A 14,132-nucleotide genomic window follows, 5' to 3' on the forward strand; every position below is an offset into this window, starting at 1 on the left:
AAAGAAAGAATTAATCAATATAGTAAAATAGCAAGTAGTGTTTCTCAGTATCTCTCCCTCTTTCTCGTGCTTGTAAGGAGCTTATATATGTTTTTTTACAGTCCCTAGCCGTTGTGGTAGTTATTGGGGCTTTAATGCCTCTTTGGTAACACCTCCTGCTCAGTAATGTGCACTTCAATAGGCGTTCAACGGTCTGTACAGCTATTTTGTAACCGTTTGGGATATTATTGCCTGCAATAAAAGGTTTGGGTATCTTCGTCATTGATGTGGGCACCTGAGACAAGCTCATCTCGGGGACTGGCCTTGTCTACAACGCTGATTTCGTCTGTGGGAGTTAAATTCGTCAATCCCATCAAGTTCCTTCTTGAAGACTTAAACCCTGGCCATTGCCCCACTTGTGGAGTGACCATCGCACCAAGTGTATGTAACACATGCATCTTTTTCTCTCAGTCATACATCTTTTTCCCCTTTTATTGGACTGGCCATTGATGATTCACATTAGTATCTTTTTCTTTCATTCATGGTAATTGAAGAAACTATTGCTAAGTATGTAACACATGAATTTTTTTTTCTACCAAAGAAAAAAAAAACACATGCATTTTGGGTCTTATCATTTTTTTTTTTATATGAGATAAAAATTCTACTCTAATCTAATTTAAGTGTATATGTGTGTGAAGCTTCCTTCTAAATACTTGAACCCTGATCATTACACCCCACAAGCACTTATACTTGTAGAGTAACTATCGTACTAAAAGTGTGCGGTGGTGGGCTTTGCAATTAGATTCCTTGACTTGGTAGGTGTGATGTGTGTTCCCAGTTTTGTGTTATCCTCAATTGTTAGAAAGCTTTCTAACAATTTATTATTATCATTGTCTTGCACTCAAAACTATTTCAATTATACATTTGATGCTCCCACGTCTTCATCTTCATTCCTTGTATTTATTTCTTTGGATAAAAAATAGCGAGGAGGTGGGAATTAGACAATTAGCCAAGGCTTTTCTGCCTAGGTGTAATCATAATAAATTTCTACTTGTTAAGGATCTAATATCTGAAAGGCTTAGACTATGGGATACCATAAACTTTCATTCAAGGACAAATTCATAAAGAGACCAAGGGAAAACATGGTCCCCTCAGATTTTAGGTCAACATTCAATTTTGGAGGGGTCAAATATATATAAATATGAGAGAGAGAGAAAGATTGATTGAGATTTTTTTTTGAGAAGGAAGATTGATTGAGATTGAATTCAAAGTTTGGGTGAAAATTGAATGTTGATCTAAAATCTAAAAAAAAATAACATGGTCAGTTGACTAATTGGTGGCCTGCCCAAAAGAATACCTTCTTTTGCCTAACAAAGCATTAAGCGTGATTGGCTTGAAAAATAGAAACAAATAATTTTTTCCCCTTTTTTTGCTTTACATTAAAATGACTGTATTTTACACTTTGGTTGTTAATGATCCTTTCTTAGCTAAAGCTAAAAGTTCGAAATTGTGGAATTTTTTTGGGAGCTGGCATCCTACTACTATTGACATGGTTTTGAAAATCAAGTCTATCAAAGAACTGAAAAAAAGAAAAAAAAAAAAAGAAAAAAGCTGATTCTTAATTTAACCCGGTTCTTGACCCTTTTTCCCAATTTTGACCAATTTTTTGCCAGTTTTTCACTATTTTAATATATTAATATTTTTTAAATTTATAAACTTGTAAATTTAATTAATTTTAAATAATAATTGTCACTTTACATGCCTAAACATACACGTAATAATAACAACAACAACTACTAAAGAAAAACCTTATTTTTCATAGATGACAAGTGTAATAAAAATATATAACCCATAATCACAAACACTTCAATTGTCATTTCTTCTAAAAATAAAAAATAAAAATGTTGTATCTTTATCATTAGTTCTCCAAATGCAATTTTTTAAATAAAAAAAAGTACTAGTGGAAAAGAAATAAGGCTTTATATCGAAGATATTAACTTATTTAATTTTAAGAACATAGATTTTGAATATATTTTAATTAAATGAGCTACGCATGACATAAGAATAATAGCAGGAAAAAAACCATTTACATATATATATAATGCTTTTTGAAATCTATTGGTTAAATTTAATATACATATATATATAAATTTTTATTTTTATTTTTATATAAAAAAAATTATATGAAAGTTTGGGATTTTCAAAAGCTAGGGAAATGTCTTTCTAGAGTTTCAACCCCTCGCTCTGTCCCTAATCACACCGTGATCCCCAACAATTTGAACTCAAAACTTAACCCTGACTACAATTAATTGACAATCAATATATAGAATATGTCAATGGACTGAACTTTGCTGGTTTCTTTCACCGTAGTTCACCTAATCCACCAACGTTGATCAAATATGTTACTGGTTAGAAGATTTCTTTTTTTTCTTTTTTTTGAATGTTTCATATATAGAGAAATGTCAAACCAAGACCTCACATCAGTCATCACTAGACATAACAAATAGGGCAGAGTGACATTCCTGAATCTCATTGTGATGAAGATTTGGAAAAAAGGTAAAATATAAATTAAAAGTCTAAATTGATGTCATACTTCATCATCTCTGATTTTTGCTTTGCATACCAATTACGAAATCAATCACGGGTGAATAATGTTGAATAAAGTAAATAAGTAGTCGTTTTCAATGTTTTGATTTTCCAAAGGACTCTACAAAGAATCAAAGACACTAATCCATACCCCCAAACTCTGCTTCCTAACTTGCATAAATTTACTCCATTTTTTTCAGGTTGATTCCTCTTTGTTTTGTTTTCACTTATTACCCAATCATTCGTTTTCTTCATTGGTTGAGTTTGTTTCTTTTCTGGGCCACGCTTCATTTTTAATCAGTATTATTAGATTCTATATACTTTATCTTTTTGTACAAAGTCAACTGATAGATTTGAATGCTTCCACGAATTTACTTTCTTTGGTTTGCCCAGAGCAGAGAAAGGAAAATTTACCTAGGCTTCTAAATCAGGTGAGAGCGAAACATTTAAAATCATGCTAATCTACCTAAAATGACCTTCATTTTACATTATTAATTTAGAGGTGACATGATTTCTAATCATTTTTTTTTTTTTTAAAATAAGGATACATGCATGTAGTCTATATTTTGCTAATTTGTCAAGAATTCATAGTTTCTTAAAAATATTTTAGACTAAGGTTTTGTCATTATTATTATTTTTTGTTTTTTTTGTTTAGATGGAGATTGACACACTATATATATGTTTATTTGACATATTTAAATAAAAACATTCACATTAGTTTGTATAAAATAGAAGGTGTATAATTTGCACAGTTTTAACTAAAAATGACCCACATAAGTTCTTGTATAATTGTGTAAATTTACATGTTTACTACAATAATATGTACACTGACACTATTAATTTTGCATTTACTTATTTATTCTCTTTTTACGTATCTCGAGGATGAATGAAAATGGTGGACGGTGGTTGTTGTATGTGAAAAAATAAAAAAATTAATATTTTAATAAAATGTAAGTGTAAAATAGATAATCTGATATGAGATATTTTGAAAAATATATATGTATAATATAAAATATAAAATATAAATTCTTATGCTAAAATAGAAATAAATTTTTGCAACAAGCTATGCAAATGCTCTAACTTTTTGTTTAATTTGTAAAAAGAAAAAAGAAAAAATGTGATTCGAAGTGGAAAGATGATGGTAAAATAATAATTTCCTTAAACTTTAATCTCAAATTTGTCAACAAGTTCTTTTTCTAGCTGTCCCAGCAGATTCCCCCCTACCCCTCCAAAATTACTCGTCATTCCACTTTTTCTCTCATTTACTTTCTCTTTCCCTCTTCTTTCCACCGATCTAAACATATTAGTCTATATTTTATTTTCTTTCTAAGATCAAATCATTAATAGATAAAGGAGATTTTTTTTTTTAATTACATGGCAAATTTAAAAGAAATCAATAAAAGATATTCTCTCTAGAATGAGCTTTTGCGATATGGGCTTATAGTTTTCTTAAATTACTTAGTTCTTTGGAAGAATTTAATTGAGAAAAATGAACTAGAAAAATGCATAAGATGTACTTAAAAAAGTTAAGTTCTAATAAAATAAAATAAAATGAGATATATATATATATCAAATTATTTATTGATTTGAAGATTCACTCGGTCACAAATTGATTGTGAAATTTGAATAAATATCATTTTTTCCCAAACTAATTTGGTAACAAGTTCCCTCGGCTTGTTAAGTGGCAACTTAAATTAAAATATGCACGTGCTACTGCAGTGCCTAATAGTACTAGGTCAAGATTAGTATGACATTTGCTCAAACCCAAAGTACCTTATGCTAAAATAAAAACAAATGCTAGGCACATCTAAATTCACATGGAACTCTAAGCATTTGTGGACGGCTTGCGTGTCTCACTGATGCAAATTTTAGTCAAGGAAAGAAACAAGAAGTAGATATCAATCCTTTGTTCCCGTCTCCTACTTAGCCATGACAAAATTGGACTCGACCAGAACTTGAAAGAAAATACTCGTTTATAATAGTTTGGGAAATTTTTTTATTTATGTTCATTTATTTAACAAATGTCAAGTTTAAGTCCAAGTTTAGGTTCAATTATAAGATGAGCAAAACTCAAATATTATAATGTGTTTGTAAACAAACTCGTGAGTTTGAGGTTAATTTTTATTTTCTTTTATTTATACATATATAAATTACACTTGTATGTGATTGCTAACCTAATGTAGCATTGAGCTCAGACCACAAGAAACTGTAACATATTTAGATTGTTTAAGTTTGTAAAAGTTCTTAAATATCATATTAGTATTTGTAAGTTATTGATAATATAAACAATCTATTTTGTAATAAAAAATTAATTTTTAGCAGTCCAAAGTTAATAAATATAATTTTTTTATAAATCCATACACAAATTGTTATATCTAAGTAACTCAAACAATATACTTTCAAACACAGTATACTTATTAAGGGTCCGTTTGGTAGAGGAATTTGAGTAATGTTGTTTGTAGTTTTTTAAAATATGTGTAGGTAAAAAAGTGTGTAATATTATTTAAAAATTAAAAATGTGAGTTCTAACCACCCTACTAAGCAAGGCCTAATTATCCTAAACTCTTAACACTCATTCTGTTTACGACCCTATTTTTAAAGAATGATGAGAGAGACCGTTCAAACTTGTAATTGAAACTCCAAGAGGAATGGTCAAAATTTGGCAGATGCAAAATGTAAAATTTATTTTTTCCTCTTTCTTAAAAACAATAAAGTGAATTATACAAAATAAACCATTTTAATGAGTAATGATTCAAATACAATAACTTTCACAATCTCAATCTCATTTGGATTTATTACCGACTTTTTATTTTATTGTCAGTCATTAATAAAAATTCAGTGAAAGAAACAACATCTTCTTTACTGACAAACACATACACATATACAGCAAAAGTTGTTATACTAGTATTTACTGACAAAAAGATTCGTAGTCGCAAAATCTCACTCTTCTTTCCAGACACAGACTCGGGCAAAAAAGAAAAAGGCGATAATACAGTACTTGAAGAATAAATATAAAACAAAATTTCCAAAACCCAAAAAGAAAGAAAGAAAGAAAAACCCAAAACCAAAGCGTCAATCAATCAAGATCGGGTCTACTCTTCTCTACTCTAGGGTTTCTCTCTCTTCTCTCTCTCTCTCTCTTAGGAATCTCTCTGGTCTTTCATTCTCACAAACCCTAGAGAAAAAGCAAAGCTCGCGATTCTTTTCTTTCATTCCAGGTACTTTTTTTTTTTCTTTTTTTTTAACGTTTCTGGATTATCCAATAATTGTTGGGTTGGTTATTGTATCGGTGTCACAATTATGCTTTTCCTATCTTTCTTTCTTTCTTTCTTTCTGTCTTGTCGGTGACCTGTTCTGTTTGGTTGGCGAGAAAATTTAAGAGCAGAAATGGAGAGAAAATTTGGACTGTGCTTCTTTTTCTTTTTTGGAATAATTGAGTACAGAGCTGAACTCAGCTGAGCGAATGAGTCGTATATTTAGTTATTTATTTTTATTTCTGTTGAATTAGCCACACGAAAGAATTGACTTTGTATGATTTGAGTGTAGGGGTTTTCTGGATTTCTCGTGGCGGATTGGGCCGCTGGTTTGTGTAGAAAGGGTGGTGGTACGGAAACGCTTTACGGGATTGAATTGGTGGAAGAGCTCAAATGCCGGAGGAGGAACTGGTTGAGCTCAAGTTCCGAATCTACGATGGGTCAGATATTGGTCCCTTCCGCTACTCGCCGGCCTCCACTGTAGCAATGGTCAAGGAGAGAATTGTGTCAGAGTGGCCAAAAGGTCAGGGACTTCAATTATGCGTGTTGCAATTTTAGTTCGAACAATTGCTTTTCGATTATGAAGAACATATCATTTTTGTATTGCTTTTCAATTGAGTCACACAAAAGCTTGTTTGTGGTTGATGGAACAAGATGGACAAGTTTTCTCTCAAATCTAGATCTTTTTGAAATCAAAAATGGATTCTTGTATATCGATCTTTATTATTATTTTTTATGCCTTTATAGTCAAACAAATTTAGATATGATGACCAGTATATTTGAATTTTATTTGCTAATCATTTAGATTTGCATCAAGGATTAACTTTAAATCCATATCTCTTTGCACTAGTTATGGATGAACTACTAGAGCAACTCAATATGAAGGCCCTTGGTGTATCCATGTATGCCTCTTCTAAATGATACAGTTTTAGTGGATGAAAATGGGCGTGGAGTAAATGCCAAATTGGAAATCTAGAGAAAGGCTTTAGAATCTAGAAGATTGAGCTTAAGTAGGTCTAAAAAAACGCACATGAAGTGCAACTTCAGTAAAAAGGAGGGGATTTAGGTGATATAGCCCAATGGTAATGGCATTCTTTGTGATGTCCTATGTCTGTTGTTCAAACCCCGCCTCCCCCTCCCCTATCATCTACCTATCCAAAAAGTTTGGTAAAAGGAAAAATAAGGATGAAGGGATTGTAAACCTTGATGGTCTAGAGATATCTAAGAGCGAGTGCTTCGTTATCTTGGATCAATAATTCATAAGTATGGACAGTTTGAAGGTGATGTGAATTATAGGATAAAAGCAGGGTGGATGAAATGGAGAAGTGCATCGAGAGTTATGTTTGATTATAGAATACCTATTATGTTAAAGGGAAAGTTTTACAAGGCTGTTATAAGACCAACTTTGGTATATGTTATTGAATGGTTGGTCTATGAAGAAACAATGTGTTCATAAAAGAATCCTAGTTGAAATGAGAATTTTGAAATGAATAAGTGGAAATAAGGGAAATATAGGATATGAAGTAAAGAAATTCGTTTAAAGATAGGCTTATAAATATTTTTTTTATCTTTCTACTTATCAAAAAAAAAAAATTGTTTAAAGATAGGGGTGACTCCTATTGACGAAAATATGGAGAGTCGCTTGAGATGTTGTAGTTATGTGCAAAGAAGAGTGATTGATGCATTAGTGAGGAAGAGTGATTCATTCAAGTCAAGGTAACATAATGCTAGCAGAAGCAGGAAAAACTAACACCTTAATTAAAAAGGTGATAGATTATGATTTTGGTTTGGATATAATGGTAGAGAAGAATACACATGGTTTACCTTTACTAGTATGTTGAGTATCCATAGTTGGTCCCAAATGTTTTTGGACTAAGGTTTTATTGTTGTAATAATGAGGATAAACTACTTAGCCGGTCAGGGGCCCCTGGATTACCTAGTAATTGGTTCTGGCGGGTGGGGTTAGTTGCCCATAGGAGTTTGATTAACAATGAGGATTGTTGCACAGTATGCTCTATTATGTGCAACAAATCTGAGTGAAGTTCTCCTATGTTATAAAAAAAAAAAAAAAGATTCCCGCTCCAAAACATTGTAGTTCATTCTCTATCTGTATCTCTTGCATATTTAGTTGCTTTCATATCATCAAATGGCATATCTTATGAAAAAAGTTTAAAAGCTTCTAAACTTTTTTGGGAATCAGTTTATTGCATGTATGTCTGATAGTGATCATAAATTCAAGGTTAATGATTTGCCTACAATTTAAGCTAGAAATACTATTTCATTCATCATGGATCCCACATTTTGATTGATGTGACTGCAACAACTCTTGAATAAACTCCCTAATGGTTTCCATTTTAGTTTAAATATGTTTTTGCAAAAATAGAGTGGATGCCGTCCTGTTTTGATCTTATTGTCATAAATGTAGTGTGGTGCATGTTGCATTATTGGGTGGTTCATATATATGAACTGAAGTTATAAAAATTAGGTGTTTTAAGTCTTAGCATTTTGAATTAGCTTACTTACTAAAAGAAAAGAATTAGTTACCCTACCTTTTTCCTTTTTGTGATGGCAAAGTGGCTGGCAATATTTTTGGTTCCTTTGCAAGTTGAGCTTATCTTTTTTGGGTTTACCTAATAGTTCTACAAAAGCTAAATTTTGATTGGACCCACCTCCATCACGCCCAATCCCCTTTTCTTCTGTCCTTCATTTACCCTCAAGTACATTGTAATTCATCTTTAACAATGTAGTGAGTATGTGATTGATAGGAGTTTGAAAATTTTTGTACAACCTTGATTGATATATATGAGGAGCACTTTGATAGACTGATAGTAGGGCTAACTAGTTTCATTTCATTACAAACAAAATTTTGGAAATAAGAGAGATTTTTATTTTTTATTTTTTATTAAATGTTATGAGTGAAATGTAGCGTAGTGAATTCTGTTCATCTAATTGGTGAGTTAGTGGATCTACATAGCACATGAACCATGTTTAGGATTTGATGACACTGCTAGTTTCAGGATAGTCATCTATGTGGTTGTTAGGTAGGTAATTGGGGCCAGGTTATGTTTTCGTATGACCTTGGGGAAGCCTAGGTGTAGAGTACTAGGTGCCTAAGCTCACCTAGGTTTGATAACTTTGATTTCTAGCTTTGTATGATTTTAGTTGGAAATGCAGCATATTTGGGTGGTATAAACCCACTACTGGATGGTATATTTCTATATATTTGTGTTTGCTCAAAATCAATTACATGATCTTAGATTTCTGATTTGTAATAGTTGCCCACATGAAATTTACATGAATTGAATATTTTAGCTTAATAGATAGTGTTGTATATGTTTGGTCATCCTGCTTTTTGCCTTGTAAAATTCATTAACTAATAACCATGTGATCTTGGTCCTCTGTTTCTGCCAATTACCATGGATAGTATATGGCTGCAGAGATCTCACTTGATATGACATTAGTCTTGCTATCCTTAAACATTAATGAGCATGACCTTACTCTCCTAGTTGGTTTAAGCACCAGATGTAGGCCTCCAATCGCGTGTGTTTATGGACATCAATGCAAGAAGACAGCCCATCCAGTGATTCTGTGGATGGATGCTGGAGGCCCAATGCCAGTTGGGCCCAGTTGACCTAATGGAAATTATTTAATTTTCTTTATTTAATGCAATTGGTTATTCCTACTTGGTTTCGGACTTCATTTTCTTTCCTTGATGGTTAAAAGGTTGGCTTGGGAATCCTATATAAAGGCCCCAAGGTTCACTGGTTCAGTATTGCTATACCTGGTTTTGATTAAATCAAATTTCTGTTGGAGTTCTTCCAATAGCTTGGTGTTGGTTCCAGGTGGCTGTTTCTAGGTTTTTCTGCTTGGTGCTGATTCTTAGGTTTAATGCTCTTCTTTGGTTCTTTTTGTGTATCACGTTTTTCTTTGAATTTTGTGCTGCATCACAATGGTAACTTGTGATTTTGCTCTTTTTATTGTCTTCTAATTTGGGATTCTTGCAAAACAAAATATGAGGCAAAATGCTGCAGAACCTTTTGACTTGACCAGGTTAAGGCCTCACCCATCATCTACATGGAAAAAATTGACTCTGGGGATTATGTGGTAGCTTTAGAAGACTATTGCATTGGTGAAACCTGTTATAGATTTTCTTATGGAGAATCCCTTTCCTCTAGCATTCATGTAGGCTATATTTGAGAATGTTGTAGCGGCTTGAAGTGGACGACATCGCTTGTTTTATACTCACTTTTATCTCTGTTGAGAATCTCTCTCTCTAATAGGTTAAGTTACACAGGCAACTCACCCTCTATCCCATTGGTTTTTGAACCAGAGTTCATTGGCATCTTCGAAGAATTTTATCCTAGCTGTCCCCAAATAGTTTGGGATAAAGGCACTATAATTTTATACCCTTGCCTCCTATGTTTGCTCCTCTTTTCTAGCATATTTAGGACTTACAATTTACAAAATAAAATTATATTTCTGGTGCGTTGGTAGTTTAAAAGTGAAAATGAAGTTAGGGCCCTCATGAACACCCCCCCCCCCCCCCTCAAAAAAAAAAAAGATCTACTCTTTACTCAAGTTTCCAATTTAGACCAAGCAACATTTCATTAATTCATTTTTTTTTTCTTTTTGTAGATTTCGATTTTATTTTATGAATTTTTTATTCAATTAGAAATTGCGACGTAAAATCAATGAAATGTAAAATTCTTGAGTAGTCTATGTCCCTTTGAATGAGAGATACCCTTACTTAATAGTTCTGATTATGATTATTACAATTAAGCTCCCGGTTTTTATTTCCTTTCATCCATGTTAGCTGCCAAGTTTATGTTGCAAATTATAATTGTAATTAGAATCAATGCATAGTATTATACATTAAAAAAATTAAAATATAAATATATTAAAAGAACCTAGAAAATCAGTGTGAGATTTTCCATCAAAATGATTTTCCAAGGGTTCCAGCATTGCAAAATAAAGTTTTATAGTGAAAATTTTAAGGTTTAAGCACCAGATGTGCCATGTCTTGTCAAGGAAAGCTGATCAGCAAGGTAGGCATTGACATGTCACTACAGTGTTGAAACCCTATGTGTACCTAGTCATTGGACGCTTGTGTCATGTGTCTGTCTGGCTTGCTTGGATGTGAATGTGATTCTAGTCATATATTTTTTGGGTGATTGAAAATATTGTATTGTGAGGATCATTCTTGTTTCATCTTTCAACTGGGTGATACTTAACAAACAATGATTAGTATAGACTATTGAATAGTAGATGGTCACAGTTTTTTTGATTGGTAAACAGAAAATTTTATTCAATGAAAAGTAAATACAGCACAACCACAGTACACAGGCACCATACAGGGGTTGTTAAAAATCAAATGAAAGTACATAAATCCAAAAATTCTAGCAAATCAGAGAAAGAATGACGACTTAATACTGCCATCCAAACATACAGAGTGTGAAATGAGAGCATCTTCATATCCAAGGGTGAGGCGTCTATCCCATTAAACATGCGATTAATACGCTCCTTCCAAGTAATCCACATAAGCATAATGGAATAGCACCCCAAAACATCAGCCATACAATGTCGACCAAATATCCCTTTCCAACACCTTAACAAAGCCAAAACACTCTGAGGCATAACCCAAACTACTCCAAACAGACCAAACACCATAGACCACAAATCATAAGTAATGGGGCCATGTAGTAACAATTGGTTTTGGTCTTCAGTTAGTTAGGACATGAATCATGACGTGGTTCCCCTCTGTGGACTAGTTCTGATTTTATTTGGTATTATCATATTGTCAAACAAGAAAGTTATACATGATAGTTTGAGTACCAAATTGTTCTCATCTTGTTTTCTCCCCTTCTAATTTTTTGTTTATTGTTTTGGCGTTCTGTTTTTTCTCTTTTAACATTGGACCTATGTCTTCTGGTATGTCTCAGATAAGAAAATCATACCCAAGGGAGCAAATGACATAAAGCTGATAAATGCTGGGAAAGTATTGGAAAACAACAAGACTGTCGGCCAGTGTAGAGTACCTTTTGGTGAGCTTCCAAGAGGAGTTATCACCATGCATGCTGTTGTGCAGCCATCTTTAGCAAAGGCAAAAACAGGTAGTTTTCTGGATATATGCATGTTCTATAAGTTCCAGATTATGTAATTCATGTTCTATTGGCAAAGAATGGTTTTATTTTTTATTTTTTTAGCTTTGGGCATTAAATACGTAACGCATTCTTCTAAGTTCATCCCTACTCTTGGGTTGTTCTAGTAGCTCCTAGGTCTCATGTGATCTGTGAGGTTCTAAGTTCAAATCTCCTAGTCAGAACCTTGGCCCTTGGGGATTCTTCCTTATAATTACCTAGTGTGTGGGACGGGAGACTATACACACTTGAGGGAATAGTTTGGTGCTAGAAGAGACCTGGACACCCACTTTAGCCACACAAAAAAAGGTTCATTCTGACTTTGTTTTGTTGCAGACTTGCAGTATAAAACTATAAATGAGTTTTCTTGTCCTTAACACTTTTTGTTTATTTATTGAAAACTTACATATGCATCCAATAGATCTTGAACCCTTGTCCACATTATCCGCCTAAAACTTGCAAGGGAAGGAGGTGCCAGTTGAGCTGGAGCTCATTGGCTCTTGTCCATCCTTGTTACTTTTAGATGAGAGTTGGCATCATGAATGTTTTTTCGAATCGTTAAAGTGGGTGTTCATTATCTGTGATCTGGCTGTACCCTTCCTATGGGCATCATTGTACCAAGGCACTTTCAGACTAGTATGTTGGTGATACACATTGGGTAAAAACTTTGAAGATCGCCTGTAAGGGTCACAGGTCGGTTTGGGCCTGGTTTCATATTGACCTATCACCCGAACAGATCATGTTGGTGAAGGGGTCTTGGACCCTGAAAATCATAAATTTTGTCTTCATTGCCAGCCTTGAAAATGGTTAATATGCATTGTAGTTAACTAATAAAAGTGAAGAATACAATTGTACTTTCTGTGATTTATGTGGTGACTTTATATCTACCAACATCAAGTCAGATATTAAAATCCTAATCCTCATATTGTAAGCATTGATGCGACTGAGAACTTATAAGACATCAAAGTACTGATTGTCTTTTCTATGTATCTGCTGAAAGTTATTTGTTTGTTTGTTTGTCTGAACAGAAAAGAAGGTTGATGATGTCCCAAGAAAAAGTTTTTGTTCATGTTCCATATTGTAACTCGTAAGTGAGTCCGTCTTGATTCAGCACTAAGCTTGTGAGGCTGCCTTGGGGTTCTTCTCAAGGCCTCCTAAGCCACAGAGATGAGTAGCTGCAGGAAAGACAAAATAATTTGTGAAACAGTCCCCATCCCTCATTGTTACATGTTTGTTGGAGGGCATTCCTGTGTAACAGTGCATGTCGGTGATGATGATGTATTTGCATTTTATAAAATGCGTGTTTGATGTATTTTGGTAGCTGCAGTCCTACATATTCGATTAACATATATAAAAGCCTTAATGTGTTTCACAATTTAATATGTTGCTGAAGATGGCCTTGGTGTTCTGACAATTTACATGCATGCTCAGGCTAACAAATCTGAAATCTATATTCAATAATCGTAACAATTGGTTGAAAAAAAGGGAAAGCTGGTAGCATCCCTAGCTGTTTTACAGTCTTTATGGCCTGTTTGGATGTTTAAAAAAGGAGGGAGAGTAGAGTAGAGGGAGGGAGAGTAATTTAAATCCCTTGTTTGGAAGTTTTTTAAGGGAGGAGGGGGAGGGATTTGGAGGGGTTTGGTAGAGTTTCAACTACCTCTAACCCTTCATTTTTATTTTCCCCAAATTGGATAGATTTGGAGGGAGAGTAGAGTAGATAAATTATTGACCAAATGAATTCTCCAATTTACCCTTTTTAAATTAACAAAATTACAAACCAATTAATCATAGACCAATATTGCAATTTATTTTCAAATATGGGTAAATTTGTCTATTTAATCATTTCCTCTCCTCTCCATCTCAATTTTAAAAACATCCAAATAAGGGGAATGGCTAATTACTTCCCTCTCCCTTACTAATTTTAAAAACATCCAAACAAGGTGGAGGGTAATTATTTCACTTTACTCTCCTCCCCACTACTCTCCTCTCTTCTACTCTCCTCCCTCTCTAAACTTCCAAACAGGCCATTAGTTCTATAGAAAAACAATAAACAAGCATTTGCAAAAGAGGAAATGTCCAGAAATTCTGGCTTGAAGAAGGGCATGAATCATGATCAACAAGAGGGAAGAAGAGAAAAAAATGGTTTGACTTATGAAGTAAGAATAAGATGCTTGGG

At 33.4% G+C, this 14,132-nt stretch overlaps 1 protein-coding gene across 1 annotated transcript; it reads left to right on the forward strand.

The window, feature by feature from the left end:
• The first annotated feature begins 5,572 nt into the window (after positions 1-5,572).
• LOC142615321 (membrane-anchored ubiquitin-fold protein 4) lies at positions 5,573-13,336 on the forward strand. The gene is made up of 4 exons (XM_075788060.1): positions 5,573-5,783; positions 6,112-6,342; positions 11,759-11,929; positions 12,985-13,336. Exons 2-4 carry the CDS (start codon positions 6,213-6,215, stop codon positions 13,038-13,040), a joined length of 357 nt encoding a protein of 118 aa, XP_075644175.1. The 5' UTR covers positions 5,573-5,783; positions 6,112-6,212; the 3' UTR covers positions 13,041-13,336.
• The last annotated feature ends 796 nt before the right edge of the window (positions 13,337-14,132 follow it).

The sequence above is a fragment of the Castanea sativa genome, chromosome 1, assembly GCF_040712315.1.
Source record: "Castanea sativa cultivar Marrone di Chiusa Pesio chromosome 1, ASM4071231v1".
Classification (NCBI taxonomy): Eukaryota; Viridiplantae; Streptophyta; class Magnoliopsida; order Fagales; family Fagaceae; genus Castanea; species Castanea sativa.